This window comes from Toxorhynchites rutilus, chromosome 1, assembly GCF_029784135.1.
Source record: "Toxorhynchites rutilus septentrionalis strain SRP chromosome 1, ASM2978413v1, whole genome shotgun sequence".
NCBI lineage: Eukaryota > Metazoa > Arthropoda > Insecta > Diptera > Culicidae > Toxorhynchites > Toxorhynchites rutilus.
The window spans coordinates 128,457,631-128,472,972 of NC_073744.1; the positions used below are offsets into that span (position 1 = coordinate 128,457,631).

General features: G+C 46.7%; 5 protein-coding genes across 5 annotated transcripts; 2 read left to right on the forward strand and 3 right to left on the reverse strand.

Moving 5' to 3' along the window:
• Window positions 1–439: 439 nt before the first annotated feature.
• On the reverse strand, window positions 440–3,842 carry LOC129762281 (uncharacterized). Its single transcript, XM_055760410.1, has 2 exons — window positions 749–3,842; window positions 440–689 (listed from the first exon to the last, which is right to left on the reverse strand). Exon 1 carries the CDS (start codon window positions 3,788–3,790, stop codon window positions 935–937), a length of 2,856 nt encoding a protein of 951 aa, XP_055616385.1. The 5' UTR covers window positions 3,791–3,842; the 3' UTR covers window positions 440–689; window positions 749–934.
• On the reverse strand, window positions 3,809–7,389 carry LOC129762277 (uncharacterized). Its single transcript, XM_055760395.1, has 2 exons — window positions 7,185–7,389; window positions 3,809–7,125 (listed from the first exon to the last, which is right to left on the reverse strand). Exon 2 carries the CDS (start codon window positions 6,902–6,904, stop codon window positions 3,824–3,826), a length of 3,081 nt encoding a protein of 1,026 aa, XP_055616370.1. The 5' UTR covers window positions 6,905–7,125; window positions 7,185–7,389; the 3' UTR covers window positions 3,809–3,823.
• A 261-nt stretch (window positions 7,390–7,650) lies between these two features.
• On the forward strand, window positions 7,651–9,866 carry LOC129761426 (uncharacterized protein K02A2.6-like). Its single transcript, XM_055759145.1, has 2 exons — window positions 7,651–8,543; window positions 8,612–9,866. Exons 1-2 carry the CDS (start codon window positions 7,651–7,653, stop codon window positions 9,864–9,866), a joined length of 2,148 nt encoding a protein of 715 aa, XP_055615120.1.
• A 166-nt stretch (window positions 9,867–10,032) lies between these two features.
• On the forward strand, window positions 10,033–11,613 carry LOC129761427 (uncharacterized protein K02A2.6-like). The gene has a single exon (XM_055759146.1). The coding sequence runs from the start codon at window positions 10,033–10,035 to the stop codon at window positions 11,611–11,613; it is 1,581 nt and encodes a 526-aa protein (XP_055615121.1).
• Window positions 11,614–11,960: 347 nt separating this feature from the next.
• Window positions 11,961–13,493, reverse strand: LOC129761428 (uncharacterized). The gene has a single exon (XM_055759147.1). It carries the CDS (start codon window positions 13,491–13,493, stop codon window positions 11,961–11,963), a length of 1,533 nt encoding a protein of 510 aa, XP_055615122.1.
• Window positions 13,494–15,342: the final 1,849 nt, after the last annotated feature.

A 15,342-nucleotide genomic window follows, 5' to 3' on the forward strand; every position in this document is an offset into this window, starting at 1 on the left:
CTGTCCCTTAACTTTTAATTTGTGTAATCCGTGTGTTCAATAGTAAGTTTTATAAATTTCACTTTCCAATCTAATTGTTCACGTCTGCCTACTGTGTTCTTTAGCTTGTGTTTTGTATGTCTGATTGTTTGTCTATTTTAATTCGGTTCGTGTTATGTATGCACTTGTCTAACTTCCAACCTGAGTGTACACGAGCTGTCAGTTAGAGACAGAATAACGAAATCGCAAGTCGCGTACATTTTATCGCTCGATTAATAATCATTATTTGTAATGAATACAGTTAAATAAACGTTAGATTTATATGTTATCCAAACCGTGTTATTACTACGATTCGGGAAACCACCCACATATGCAACAATTTTGGTGTCAGAAGTGGGATTGGTCGAAGAAACCTCTCGCGCGCGGGAAGTGAGGTTATAATCGCATCGAAAGCACATTTTTCCGTCTAAAAAAATGGCTCAAATGAATCCCGAATTTATGGAGGCTGTTCGGGGTCGTCACAACAAACTAATTTTCAAAGCAGCAATTTTCTTGTTTCGCAGCTTGAAACTGAAATTTTATGTATTTAATTAATCTCATTTCTTTTCTTTTCAGGTTCTACTTACATTTTACAGTTTCTTTATTAATTTTACAATATTTTTCTTTTTTTCAGGTCTCTCAGGATCCAGCAGTTATTTGGCTATCAGCGGCTATCAAAACATCGATTGGTCAACATTATTCTTTAATTATACAATTTTTAAAATATTACCAATAAATTCCTTTTAGAAATTCTAACGATTTCTCTGTAAATTTCAATACACTTTCAAAAACTATCCAACTCAATTCATCCGTTTGCCTTTTGTTTATCTATTTTCTCCTTTCTATACTGTTTTTATTCACTCTGGTGCCTTTTCTGACATTTCGTCGCAAGATGGTTAACTCATGCAGGTAGGCCTTAGTCGACTGTGCGTAGCGGTGTGTACATAGCCCCTCCCCGTAACTCTGGTGCGAAAGCGTCAGCCGCAGTAGATTTACGACCCTGGACTTCAAGCACCGCAAGCTTCACCACCGGCCGCCTGAACTCACCCTTTGCTGTTTTCACCAAAGCCTGTCTGATCCTACCATCAGCACCACTGAATACCTCGGTTACAACCCCTCTAACCCAATGCTTTCGGATATTCTCGTCCGCAATATACACAAGATCACCTTTTGCAATAGGAGGCATTTCAGAGTGCCATTTGCTGCGATGATTGATCGTCGGGAGATACTCAGAAGTCCATCGTTTCCACAAACAATCAGCCAAAAACTGTGACCGCTTGAAGCTGTCCCGCAGTGCCTCTGCTTCATTGGTAGGTCTGATAAACGACTCAGAACTCATTAGTCCTACGCCGCGAACAAAATGGTTTGGTGTTAGCGCTTCCTTTGCATCAGGTTCCAGGCCAGCGTATGTCAGTGGCCGAGAATTGATTAAATCCACCGCTTCTGCCAACACGGTCAGGAGTACTTCGTCCGTCATTCGGCGGCCATCATCCAACGCTTTCAACGCCGTCTTAACGGAGCGCACCATTCGCTCCCACACCCCACCCATATGAGGTGCGGAAGGCGGATTGAAATTCCATCTGGTTCTCGAATCGGTGAACACATCTTCACAATTAATCTCCATCTGCTTAACAATTTCTTTGCTGGCGCCATGGAAATTCGTCCCATTATCTGAGAAGAATTCAAGAGGACCTCCTCTGTAGCTCACGAATCGCCGTATGGCCATCAGGCACGATTGAGTCGTCAGACTATGAGCAACCTCAATGTGAATAGCTCTCGTCGTCAAACACGTGAACAAACAAATCCACCTTTTCTCTGATCTGCGCCCGACGGAGACAGTCAATGGACCACAATAATCCACCCCTGTGTAGCTGAACGGCTGCAATCCAGGCGAGATCCGCGAAATCGGAAGAGGAGCCATTCTCGGATGACCTGGCTCACATTTCCTCACCTTGCATCGCATGCAAGCTCTTGAAATACGTTTGAGTTCCGCTCGGAGATTGGGAATCCAAAACCTTTGTCGTATTTCATTTACCGCCGTTTCTTGATTGCCGTGTGCCACTCTCTGATGATAATGTTCCAGAAGTTTAACGGTAACTGGATGTCCTTTAGGGAGTATAATTGGGAAACGTAGTTCGAACGGTAAGAACGTACCTTGTGCGGTTCTCCCTTCCATCCGAAGAACGTTCTGTGCATCCAAGAATGGGCTCAGACTGTATAGACTGCTCGATTTTTCCAGCTGTCGTTGTTTCTCGTTCCCCACTTTAAGATTTTTCTGGAGAGTTTTCACCTCATCCCCGTATGCTTCCGCTTGTGCGAATCGCCACAAATATGCTTCTGATTTTTGGTATTCGTCTCGTTGCAAAGGAACTACCGTAGATGCAATTTTTGCCTTTACTTTTCTCTTGAGAGCATCGGTCGTTGGTACACCTTCGATGGCCCATCCTTCCTTTTTTCGCTTGCAGTTCGAAACAAACCGGTAGACGCAGGCTATCGTTCGAACTAAGACCTTCCATCTTGAAAAACGCAACGGATCGATTACAGGTTCTGACAGTGAAATGTCGTGGAACAGTATGTGGGCACGTATCTCTTCAGGCACATTCGGTGTTACGCGCTTCTGTTCTGGCCAGGAATCTTCCTGATGGAACAGGAAATGTGGACCCCGAAACCAAGGACCGTTCGAATTTAGATTGTGTCCTCGATCCCATTTGGTTAGGTCGTCAGCGATGTTGTTTCTAGTGGAAACCCACCGCCATTCATCGAGCTTCGTGAGACTAAGGATTTCACCAATTCGGAAAGCAACGAATTGCTTGTAGCGTCGCTGATCCGAGTGGATCCAAGAAAGTACTGTCCTCGAATCTGTCCAAATAAACCGCTGTTTCACCTCTACGGAATGGTTATCGATGATGGAATTTAGCAATCTAGAACCTAGTACCGCGGCCTGTAGTTCCAGGCGCGGAATTGACAGCTGCTTCAAAGGTGCAACCTTGGAACGTGCCATCACAAGCGAACAAATAGGACCAGAAGCAGTCATGACACGGAAATATGCAACAGCACCATATGCATTCTCACTAGCATCGACAAGAACGTGTAGTTGCAACGTACTGTAGTCCACAGATAATCCTCCCGTGAAGTGATAACGAGGGATCCGCACTCTTTCGATTTCTGGAAGCCGACCGACCCAACGATTCCATTTCTCGCTACACTCGTCGTTGATCTGCTGGTCCCAGGCACATCCACTGCGCCAAAGATCTTGAATAAGCATTTTTCCATAAATAGTGAAGGAAGCCAAAAACCCAATGGGATCGAACAAGCTCATGATGCAGCTCATGACCCCCCTTTTCGTGGGCCGCCTCTCTCCTATCAGGTACGGCAGCAAATCTTCACGTAACCTTGCTGAGAACGTAAACTCGTCGCTTACTGAATTCCACACTATTCCCAAGACCCTTTCTTGCCCTGTTTCCTTGTCTTGATTAAAATGAACACATTGATTTTCTTTTGTCTCCCCCATTTCTCGCAGGAACACCTCTGAACTAGAGACCCAATTTCGAAGCTCGAAGCCGCCCTTTGAATGAACAAACGTTACCTCCTTCGCCAGCTTCACTGCTTCCTCGACTGTCTCCGTGCTATCGAAATAATCATCGACGTAATGGTTCTCTAGAATCGCTCTCGCTGCCTCTGGAAACCGCCCTGCGAACTCCTTTGCATTCATGTTCTTCACAAACTGGGCGGAGCAAGGTGAACTGGTCGCCCCAAAGGTAGCAACGTCCATAATAAATACCTCCGGAGCGCTGGCTGGATTCTCTCAGAACAGGAACCTCTGCGCTTGCTTATCTTCTTTTCGAATTTTCAACTGATGATACATCTCTTTGATGTCTGCACCAAAACCCACTTTTTTCTCTCGAAACTTGCAAATAACTGCTGGGAGAGCAGTCAGCATATCGGGACCCTTCAAGAGTTTTGAATTCAGGGACACCCCAGCTACAGCCGCAGCTGCGTCCCAAACAAGGCGGACTTTACCCGGTTTCTTCGGATTAATAACCACGTTCAATGGCAAATACCACACCTTACTCTGGTTGGTGTCTGCTAGCTCCAACTCTGAAGCTTTGTGCGCATAGCCCTTGGTTAGGTACTCCGAGACCATGCACCGTACTTTATCGTACAGTTCATTGTCCTTCAATAAACGTCTCTCTAAACTCTTGAGCCTTTTCACAGCCATAGGATAGCTGTCGGGGAAGCACGGACTATCATATCTCCATAATAACCCCGTCTCAAAACGATCACCTACTCTTACCGTCGTTTGCGTCAGGATATCTTTCGCTCTCCTATCCTCTTCGCTTTCCGGTAGCAGCGCAACCGAAATGCCAGACTCTTCTAGCGTGTAGTGGCTCTTCAACAGATCGTGGAGGTCCTCGTTCGAAACACTGCTGCACGCATGATGACCAACGATGCTCGACTCAACACCACCGCTTACAGGTCCGAATATGGTCCAACCAAGCTTGGACCGCACAGCGATTGGCTCTTCCGCTTTCCCGATTCGTGATTCTAACGGTGCACACAAGTGAACGTCTTTCAGTCCGATCAGAATTTGCGGAACAGTATGTTGGAAATCCACCACGGATAGATCTTGAAGATGGGGATACTGCTTGACTACTTCCGTCAGGGCTAGCGTCGACTGGGGAAGCCTCAAGTTATCCACGGTATGAGCTGCTTTTATGTGGAACCGGCGACTTGAACCTCGAGCCGAAATATACAGTTCTACTTTCTGCGAGTTCCTTTCCAATCGGGACATTCCAGCCGTCCACGTCACACGAAGTGGTTGCGTTACACCATTCGTCCTAAGAGCGCTAGCCACCGACTTCTCCACCAATGTGTAGGACGACCCCTCGTCCAGGAAAGCCACTGTGTTCACTGTATGATTTCCCCAGTGCAATGTGACCGGAATCATTCGAAAAATCACCGATTGCTTGCGTTGAAACGAATGAAAGTTGCAGTTCGATCCCGATTCCGGGCCTGCCGCGTGGAGTAAAGGATGGTGAGGCTCTCTACAGGTCCCGACATTACAGCGGAAATTCAGCTTACAGCGGGCATTTCCATGCTCATTGAGACACATCGAGCACAACTTCCATTTACGCACCGCTTCCAAACGATGTGGTACGGAGAGGTTCCGGAAGGCTACACAATTTCTTACCCGGTGATCAGTACGGTCGCAAATCATACATGGCTTTCTCACCCTCGGCGCCTGAGTTTTGTTGGCGTTTTCTTGTCCACAGTGGGCATGGAGGAAACCTTCGTGCTCTTTATCCTTTCCTCTGGACTTTCGATTGGCGTGGTCTACAACTACAGGTGCTTCACAGTATGACGTCACCTCGCTGGCGTCTTTCACGATTTCGGACAGAAAGTTGGCTAAAGTTCGAATCGTGACTACACGGTCTCTCCTTCTATACCGCACCCACTCAAGTTGTGTACTTGCGGGCAACTTTTCGGTAATCTCCTGAATCAGCATGGGATTCAGAAGATGAGAAGTAAGCTTCGTTGCTTCCAGGTGATCTGCAAGCTGCTGGACAATCATCCCGAAATTGATGAACGTTATCAAACGATCTGCTCTCGGTGGGAGAGCCTTTCTCACCTTCACCAATAGCATATTTAGAAGGTGCTCCGGGCGACCGTACAACATCCGGAGAGTCTCAATGATCTGTGGAACTGCGTCTGGAAGTAGGAGCCTACTACGAACTGCTTCCAATGCTTGGCCCTTCAAGCACTCTTGTAGTCGAGCCAGGTTCTCGACATTCGAAAACCCACAAGCCTCGCTAGATGTTTCGTAGCTGCAGATGAACATCGGCCAGTCCTCTAACTTTCCGGAAAATACCGGCAACTTCTTCGACAGGAACTGCCTGGCGGACAGCTGAGCTTTGGTAGGTCCTCGACGACATCTTTGTTGCTTGTTTTGACCAGCTTGTACTGTCACCGATTCGTGATCCTCATTTGATTCGCTGGATTCACTATCGTCCTCATTTGCTTCTCGCACGTCATTTGAAACCGCGTCGTTCTTCTTACTTTCGATCTTTTCCTGTGTATCACCTTTTACGGATTCCGCGTCGACAGGCGGAATTTCCTCCAATGATGGCGATGTGACCAACGGAACTAAACATGTTTTTGGAGTGGAGTATTTTTGATATGCTCCTCGAAAATCTCCGTTGCCAGTCTCGACCAGATCCATTTTCCCAGGTTTGCCTTTTTCCGACCTTTTTTTTTCGGTTTCTGCTTTTCCTGGCTTTGTTTTCTCCAGTCCCGACTGCTTCGGCTTTTCTTTGTCACTCGAGCAATCATCTTCACAACCTTCAGCTTCTTCCGTTTTTTCTTTCACACCACTATCGAAATCCTTGCTCCGTTGCTGTCTAAGCTTATTCAATTTACCGTGCATCTCCTTTCTCATCTGCTCACTTTTCTTCTGGAACGATTCTTCCTCAGCGATTTCCTTCTCCAACTGCTCTTTTTCGAAGGCTAACTCCATTTCGCGTTTCTCCTGTTCCAGTTTTTTTCGCATCAGAAACATTTCCTGCTGCAGCTCCAGGCGCCGTTTATGCAGGACTCTTTCCTTCTCCATAGCTAGCTGTTGGACTCTTTTTTCTTCCTCGAGCCTTTTCAATTCTTGCTCCAACTCTGACGTCACGGAACTACCAGCGGCATTTTTCATGCACTTGCCGCATATCCACGATGAATCGTCCTTTACCGCATTCGTTACACCGGCACATCCAAAATGATACCAGTTTTGACATTGGTCACAAAACACCATATCCTTCTCTGCGTGATCCGGTCGCTCACAAGCGGCACAATTGTAACCCGTCTTTTCGGCAGCTTCGGGTGAAAGGGTCAATTCTGCCATTGTAAAATTTTCAAGTTTGTTCGGGGTCGTCACAACAAACTAATTTTCAAAGCAGCAATTTTCTTGTTTCGCAGCTTGAAACTGAAATTTTATGTATTTAATTAATCTCATTTCTTTTCTTTTCAGGTTCTACTTACATTTTACAGTTTCTTTATTAATTTTACAATATTTTTCTTTTTTTCAGGTCTCTCAGGATCCAGCAGTTATTTGGCTATCAGCGGCTATCAAAACATCGATTGGTCAACATTATTCTTTAATTATACAATTTTTAAAATATTACCAATAAATTCCTTTTAGAAATTCTAACGATTTCTCTGTAAATTTCAATACACTTTCAAAAACTATCCAACTCAATTCATCCGTTTGCCTTTTGTTTATCTATTTTCTCCTTTCTATACTGTTTTTATTCACTCTGGTGCCTTTTCTGACATTTCGTCGCAAGATGGTTAACTCATGCAGGTAGGCCTTAGTCGACTGTGCGTAGCGGTGTGTACAGAGGCGCTATCCGCAATGATCGCGCAAGCCCTCAAAGCATCCATCGCGGGTGCCATCGATCAGGTCAATGCTGGTCAACAGGTTCCGGCCGGAGACGCTGCTGCTCCATCGCCGAAAGTACCACCGTTCACAATGCCAGAGTACCGTCCATCCGAAGGAACGTCCGTCGCTGATTACTTCAACCGATTCGAGTGGGCTTGCAGCTGAGTCACATTCCAGAAGACCAGTTTGCACCCTTTGCACGAGTTCACATGGGAGCTGAACTCAATAACACTTTGAAATTCCTTGTTACACCCCGTGATCCTGCTGAGATTCCCTATACCGAGTTACGTAACACCCTGGTCAACCACTTCGATCGTGCGAAAAATAAATTCGTCGAGAGCGTCAAATTCAGACACATCATACAGCAAAAGGACGAAACCGTCGCACAGTTCGTTCTTCGTTTGAAGCAAGGTGCCGCCTACTGCGAATATGGCGATTTTCTGGACCGGATGTTGATCGAACAACTTCTACACGGACTTGAAGCACGAGATATCTGTGACGAAATCATCGCGAAAAACCCGGAAACGTTCAACGCTGCGTACGACATCGCGCACATGCTGGAAGCAACCCGGAACACGACACGAGAAGTCAACACGTTCACACAATTGACGTATTCAGAAGCTACTAACAAACTTGGCTACGAGAAGCCGAGAGCTAAGAAACCCCAACCTTATCATCCCACGACATCCTCTCACCGGGAACAACAAGAAAATAAATCAGACGACAGATATCGAACCAAAAGTCACCCGAACAATGCTGGTGGATCAGGTTCCTGCAACGGCTGTGGTGGACAGCATCTGCGGAGTCAATGTAGTTTCCGTGACGTCACGTGCAACGTCTGTAACAAGAAGGGCCACATAGCCAAAGTCTGCCGATCAGGAAAATCGAAGTCCCAATACTCTTCCACTGATCAGGTTCAAACTCATGAAAATCCAGCTTCAGAAGTCGACTTGATACAGTCACTGAGTAAAATCCACAATGTCTCTTCAACCGGAAAGAAAATGATCAACGTCGCAATCGACGGTCGCTTGCAAATGGAACTAGATACAGGAGCACCGTGTGGAATCATTGCTGAATCGACGCTGAAAAGAATCAAACCGAAGTTTTCTCTGCTACCAACAGACAGACAGTTCTCAAGTTATACTGGTCATATCATCAACTGACGCGCAGACTGAATTTGTACATTGTGTCCGGAGAGTCCGACTCTCTCTTTGGGCGCGAATGGATCGCGCAATTCGCTGACGAAATCAATCTGAATCGAATCTTCTCTTCAAACACATCCGTCAATTCACTTACGAGCACTGAACTTACTCCGGATCAAGCAACGCATCTGTCGGCTTTACTGGATAACTTTGGTAGCATCTTCAGCGATGTTCCAGGAAAGCTCATAGGACCATCAGCGAAAATTCATCTAAAACCTAATGTATCTTCAGTTTTCGTGAAAGCACGAGACGTACCTCTCGCACTACGTGATCGATATGCAGCGGAGATCGACAAAAAACTCGCTTTAGGATTCTACGAAAAAGTAGACTATTCCGAGTGGGCATCGCCGACCCATATCGTTGTAAAGAAAAATGGAAACATCCGAATCACCGGTAACTATAAACCGACTGTCAACCCAAGGATGATAATTGACGAACATCCGATACCGAAAATTGAAACGATCTTCAACAAAATGAAGGGAGCTGCTTTGTTTTGTCACCTCGACGTAACCGATGCTTACACGCACCTTCCAATCGACAATGAGTTTCGCCATGTACTTACCCTCAACACTACGACGCATGGGCTCATTCGTCCCACAAGAGCTGTATACGGAGCTGCTAATATACCAGCTATTTGGCAACGACGCATGGAGTCCGTTCTTCAAGGATTAGATAACGTCGTCAGCTTCTACGACGACATTATCGTTTTTGCACGAAACTTCGACGAGCTTCTGCTAGCTCTCACCGCAACACTTGAGAGGATGAAGCAAAACGGTCTGCAGCTCAACAAATCGAAATGTGTCTTCGCTACACCATCACTCGAATGCCTAGGTCATCGAATAGATCGTCATGGTCTACATAAATCGGACAAGCATATCGAAGCCATTCGTGATGCACCACGACCGGCTACTCCGGAGGAACTGCAGCTGTTTTTGGGTAAGGCAACCTACTACAGCTCATTTATCCCCAATCTTTCTTCTAGAACCAGACGTTTACGTGATATGTTGCTTGCTGATACATTTAAATGGACACCCGAAGCAGACATGGCCTATCAAGACTTGAAACAGGTTCTAATTTCTCCGCAAGTGCTGATGCAGTACGATCCAGCATTACCGCTAATCCTAGCAACAGATGCCAGCAAAACTGGTCTCGGTGCCGTTCTATCACACCGACTGATCAACGGAACGGAGCGACCGATAGCATACGCCAGTGTCCAACACTGAGCAAAAATACCCGCAAATCGACAAGGAGGCTCTCGCTATCGTATGGGATGTAAAGAAATTCTTACACTATCTGTACGCGCGTAAGTTTACGCTGATCACGGATCACAAGCCGCTTACACAGATACTACATCCAGAAAAGTCACTCCCCACACTTTGCATTAGCCGAATGGCGAACTACGCTGATTATCTGGCTCACTTCAACTTCGATGTGGTCTACAAGCCAACCAGTCAGAACACAAACGCTGATTACTGTTCCAGAATTCCAAGTCAATCTACACAAACCGATGTCGACAGATTATCTCTGCACGAGGGAAGGAATAACGAAGACGAATTCGAACAATTTGCTTTAAACCAGATCCAGCAGCTGCCAGTGCGCGCTGAACACATTGCACGCGAGACACGAAAAGACCCTCATCTTGGAAAGATTTATCGAGAGCTGGAATTAGGACGAAATCTCGCGCAGTCAAACTACAAGGCCCCGGAAGTAAAATACACCCTAGCTGCCAACTGTTTACTTTTCGAACATCGTGTCGTCATACCACCAACTTTGCGTGAAGCAATCCTGAATGACCTACATGCGGCACACATCGGAGTCGTCAAAATGAAAGGACTAGCACGTTCCTTTGTATACTGGCCAAGAATCGATGCAGACATCGAACGTACAGCCAAATCCTGTACAGAATGCGCACGACATGCACCAGCACCACCGAAATTCAGCAGTCACCATTGGGAGTATCCAAACGGTCCGTGGGAGCGTATCCATGTCGACTACGCAGGCCCAGTGGCGGGTGCGATGCTGCTAATCGTCGTTGATGCATATAGCAAGTGGGTGGAAGTCAAAATCGCCACCTCAACAACAGCAGCTGCTACTATCAACATTCTCGACACATTATTCGCTGCTTACGGAGCACCTATCACCCTTGTATCGGACAACGGTCCACAATTCACTGCCGAGGAATTCAAGACGTTTCTCCAGCGAGGCGGTGTAAAGTATCACAAGTTTTCTGCACCTTACCATCCAGCTACGAACGGGCAGGCCGAGCGCTACGTACAGACAATAAAAAGAGCACTGAAGGCGATGGGAACGACAACCAACACTTTGCAAGCCAACTTAAACGAGTTCCTGCAACAGTACCGAAAAGCTCCACATGCCGAAACCGGAGAATCACCAGCGAAATTGTTTCTAGGTCGAAACATCCGAACACGGTTGGATCTAGTTAGACCACTAGATGCCAGCACAAAGGTTTCTGAAAAACAACAAGCATCGTTTAACTCTTCGTTCCGGTCATTCACCCCAGGACAGCGAGTTTATTGTCTATCAGGAAATCCTCGAATGGATAAGTGGATTCCGGGAATTATTGCTGCTCGATTGGGAGATTTCGGAGATTTGCACTACGACATTATTTACGAAGGTAAACATCTCAAACGTCATATTGATCAGATTCGACATTTCCACGACAAAGATTATAACGAAAGGTACATACCAATTGCGAACGAACCAATGTTATGCGAATCAGGTGACAAATCCCGTAGGATGCATTTTTACGGAGGTATCATGACGTCACGCCAGCCGACAATCAACGAACGATCCAGTTCAATGTCAGAGTCGTCTTCCAATTGGACGGATACGCCAGATGCACGGTTCTTGACACCGAGTAACAGTCCGGAGCGATCAAGTGAGAACTCATCACCTATGCTACGCCGTTCAGACAGACAGCGTCGTCCCCCTCTTCGATTTTCTCCGTAGTTTGCTTAGATTTCTTCCTTAAAGGAGGGAGGAAATGTTATGTATGCACTTGTCTAACTTCCAACCTGAGTGTACACGAGCTGTCAGTTAGAGACAGAATAACGAAATCGCAAGTCGCGTACATTTTATCGCTCGATTAATAATCATTATTTGTAATGAATACAATTAAATAAACGTTAGATTTATATGTTATCCAAACCGTGTTATTACTACGATTCGGGAAACCACCCACATATGCAACAGTTCGCACTGTCAGTTATGTCACTGTCACCTAGCTTTGACATTTCGCCTGCCTCATCGACCCAACGGGGTTCGCTCGCAACATCCCCCGCCCCGTATTGCTGGTGTTATGATCCAGCTATACCACGGTCTGCAAGATCGAGCACCGCCAACTTCGTAACGGGCCTCTGGAAGACTCCGTTGTTGGTCAAAACATCTGCTTTGCGGATCCGCCCATCTTTACCTTGGTACACTCGCTCAACCCGCCCTCTAGTCCAGCTGTTCCTGACTGTCTCCTCTACTATAACCACCAGATCCCCCATCTTAATTGGCTCAACGTCTTCTATCCACTTTCCTCTCAGCGCAATCACCGGTAGGCACTCGCGGATCCATCGAGACCAGAATTGATCCAACAGGCTTTGAATCTGTTTCCAGTTATTGCGCAAAGTATCACGTTCGTTCGTCGGCGTCTTCGTAGGCTGCACAACTCCGGATGAACTAAGCAGGATGAAGTGATTTGGAGTAAGAGACTCCTGGCAATCGTCCTCCAATGGCACATAAGTTAACGGCCTTGAGTTCACCATTGATGCTGCTTCAGCTACAAATGTGGCGAATGTCTCTTCATTCGGCTTATTCGGAAGTTTCAGAGCCGCCAATGCGGCCTTGACGGTTCTGACGAGACGCTCCCAGGCTCCGCCCATATGTGGCGCCGCTGGTGGATTCAGGTGCCATTTAGTACGAGTGTTGGTGAACGTCTCTGACAACTCTTGGTTCACGTTTCGCAGCGATTCGGCCAATTCTCTCCTTGCCCCCACAAAATTAGTTCCTTGATCGCTGTATATTTCCTGTGGGGAACCTCTGCAGGAAATAAATCGGCGAATAGCCAGTTTGCACGACTCTGTTGTCAGAGTGTGTACAACTTCCAGATGGACACCTCTGACTGTTAGGCAGCAGAAAAGAGCGATCCATCGCTTAACACTTGATCGGTTGACCTTGATCAGGAACGGGCCACAATAGTCGAGGCCAACGAAAGTGAAAGCCCGTACATGCGGCGACAATCTTGCTGACGGTAGCGGATACATTTTCGGCGTTTTTGGTCTACTCTTGTAAACACGGCACCAGACACAGTTCTTGGATATCTGACGAAGTGCTTCCCGGTGTCTAGATACATGGTATTTTTGGCGGATCTCGTTCAATACTGATTCGTTGCTACCGTGTCCATATCTGCGGTGATAGTAGTCGATCATCAGACACGTCACACGATGATATCTCGGCAGAATCATCGGATACCTCGTTTCGTACGGCACACATAAAGCATTGTTCATCCGACTCTCCATCCGTATAACACCCAGTCCATCCAAGAACGGTGACAGCTGGTACAGTATACTGGTCTTGTCGATCCTTGGATTCCGATCCGGCGTTTGCTTCTTCTTTAATGTGACCACTTCGTCGGGATATGATTCTTCCTGCACCGCTTGATAGATTCTTGCCTCCGCCAGCTGTAGATACTCACGAGTTAACTCCTTCGAATCTTTTCTTCGCCGACTGCGGTCTCCGAACAAATAAACATATGCCAGAGCTCTTATAAGTCGTTCAAATTTTGAGAAGCGTTCAAATTGAATAAAAGGCGAAACCACAGTTGCATGATGGAGATGAACCATTCTTAGTTACTCGCAAGTCTCTATTTCCTGAAGTCTCTGCTGCGGCCATCGATCTTCTTCCTCGTACAGGAACTCTGGGGCTGTGAACCAGCGTGAAGCTTCGTCGTATACTGCCTCCTTCTTCCATTTTGTCGCTTCGTCCGCGACATTCTTCCCTGTAGGAACCCACCTCCATTCAGCAACGGTGGATTCACTGAGGATTTCACTTATTCTGAATGCCACGTAAGGCTTGTAACGTCGGTGATCCGAGCGTATCCACGATAAGACGGTAGTGGAGTCCGTCCAGAACACTCGTCGAAGAATCGGTAGATCGTGATTTTCTGCTATCGATTTCGCTAAACGCGTTCCGATCACTGCCGCTTGCAGCTCAAGTCGTGGAATCGATAGAGCTTTTACTGGAGCAACTTTACTCTTCGACGTAACTAGGGCACACCGTACTTGATCTCGATCAATTACCCGGAAATACCCAACACAAGCGAAAGCCTCCTCGCTGGCGTTCACAAAGATATGAAGTTCCATGGTGTCCAAACTATTAGGACAATATCCCGGGAAGTAGCAACGCGGGATAGTTATTTCTTTTAGATGAGACAAAGCTGTCGTCCACCGATGCCATCGAACGTAGTTGGTTGCAGAAATGGCGTCGTCCCATCCAGTACCACTTTTCCAGACTTCTTGGATGATTATTTTCCCGTGGATCACTAGCATCGTTATCAACCCCAGAGGGTCGAACACGCTCATAACCACTCGGAGGATCTGACGTTTCGTTGGAACTGTCTTTTCTTCGGGTAGGCCCCGTAACTCATCGCGTAGTACCAATGAAAACCTGTCATTCGGTTGTGGATGATTCTTCCACCTCTGCAGATGGACAGTTCAGCCCTAAACCGTGTCCTATCCGCAAGAAAGCTGGGCACAAAACGAAGGATTGTTTCGAGTTACGAAAACTAGATGTCGACACTCGTTGGAAATTGGTCCAGCAAAATAGTTTATGCCGTCGATGTCTTACGTCTCACGGAAAGCGGCCTTGCAAAAGTACTGTGTGCGGAATAGACGGATGTGAGTACCGACACCACAGGCTGCTCCATTCGGTGAAATCGAACTGTGAAATCAAACAAGATAAAAAATCAACCCCCATGGGTATCCCTTCATTGTTATGAAAATGGTTCCACGTTGTTTCGTTTGATTCCCGTTACACTTCATGGCAAAAATGTTCAAGTGAGCACGTACGCGTTCTTGGATGACGGATCAGAACTCACTCTGGTGGATAAAGACTTGGCGAAGAAACTGAACGCCAATGACGAGCTGCAACCGTTGTGTATGCAGTGGACGAGTAGTGTGACCCGCGCTGGTACAAAACTTTTTTGATGTGGAAAGCGCAGGTGTCCGTGCTACACCTTTACTTGAATCTGCTGGCATTTACCGAGCTCGTACGATACTGGAAGCAATAACCCACAGAACATCTACGGGGCGTTCCGAGACAGGACTTTTGTGACGCTCCGATTATATCGAGTTTCCTGACAGTTTACCTATGGCGACACGACGTCTCTTGTTTTTAGAACGGCAACTGACGGGTAAACCAAAGTCTACGAAAACATGCGACAACAACTGAAGGACTATCAACTCAAGGGCTATGCCCATATCATCACGGAGGAAGAATTGTGGTCCGCTGATCCTCGTCGAGTTTGGTACCTTCCCCTGGGTTTTGTGGAGAACCCAAAGAAACCAGCGAAAGTCCGTATCGTCTGGGATGCGGCGGCGAAATCGGAGAAGGTGTTTTTCAACAGTATGATCCTCAAAGTACCAGATCTCCTCACATCTCTTCCTGGTATTCTCAGTCGTTTCCGCCAACGGA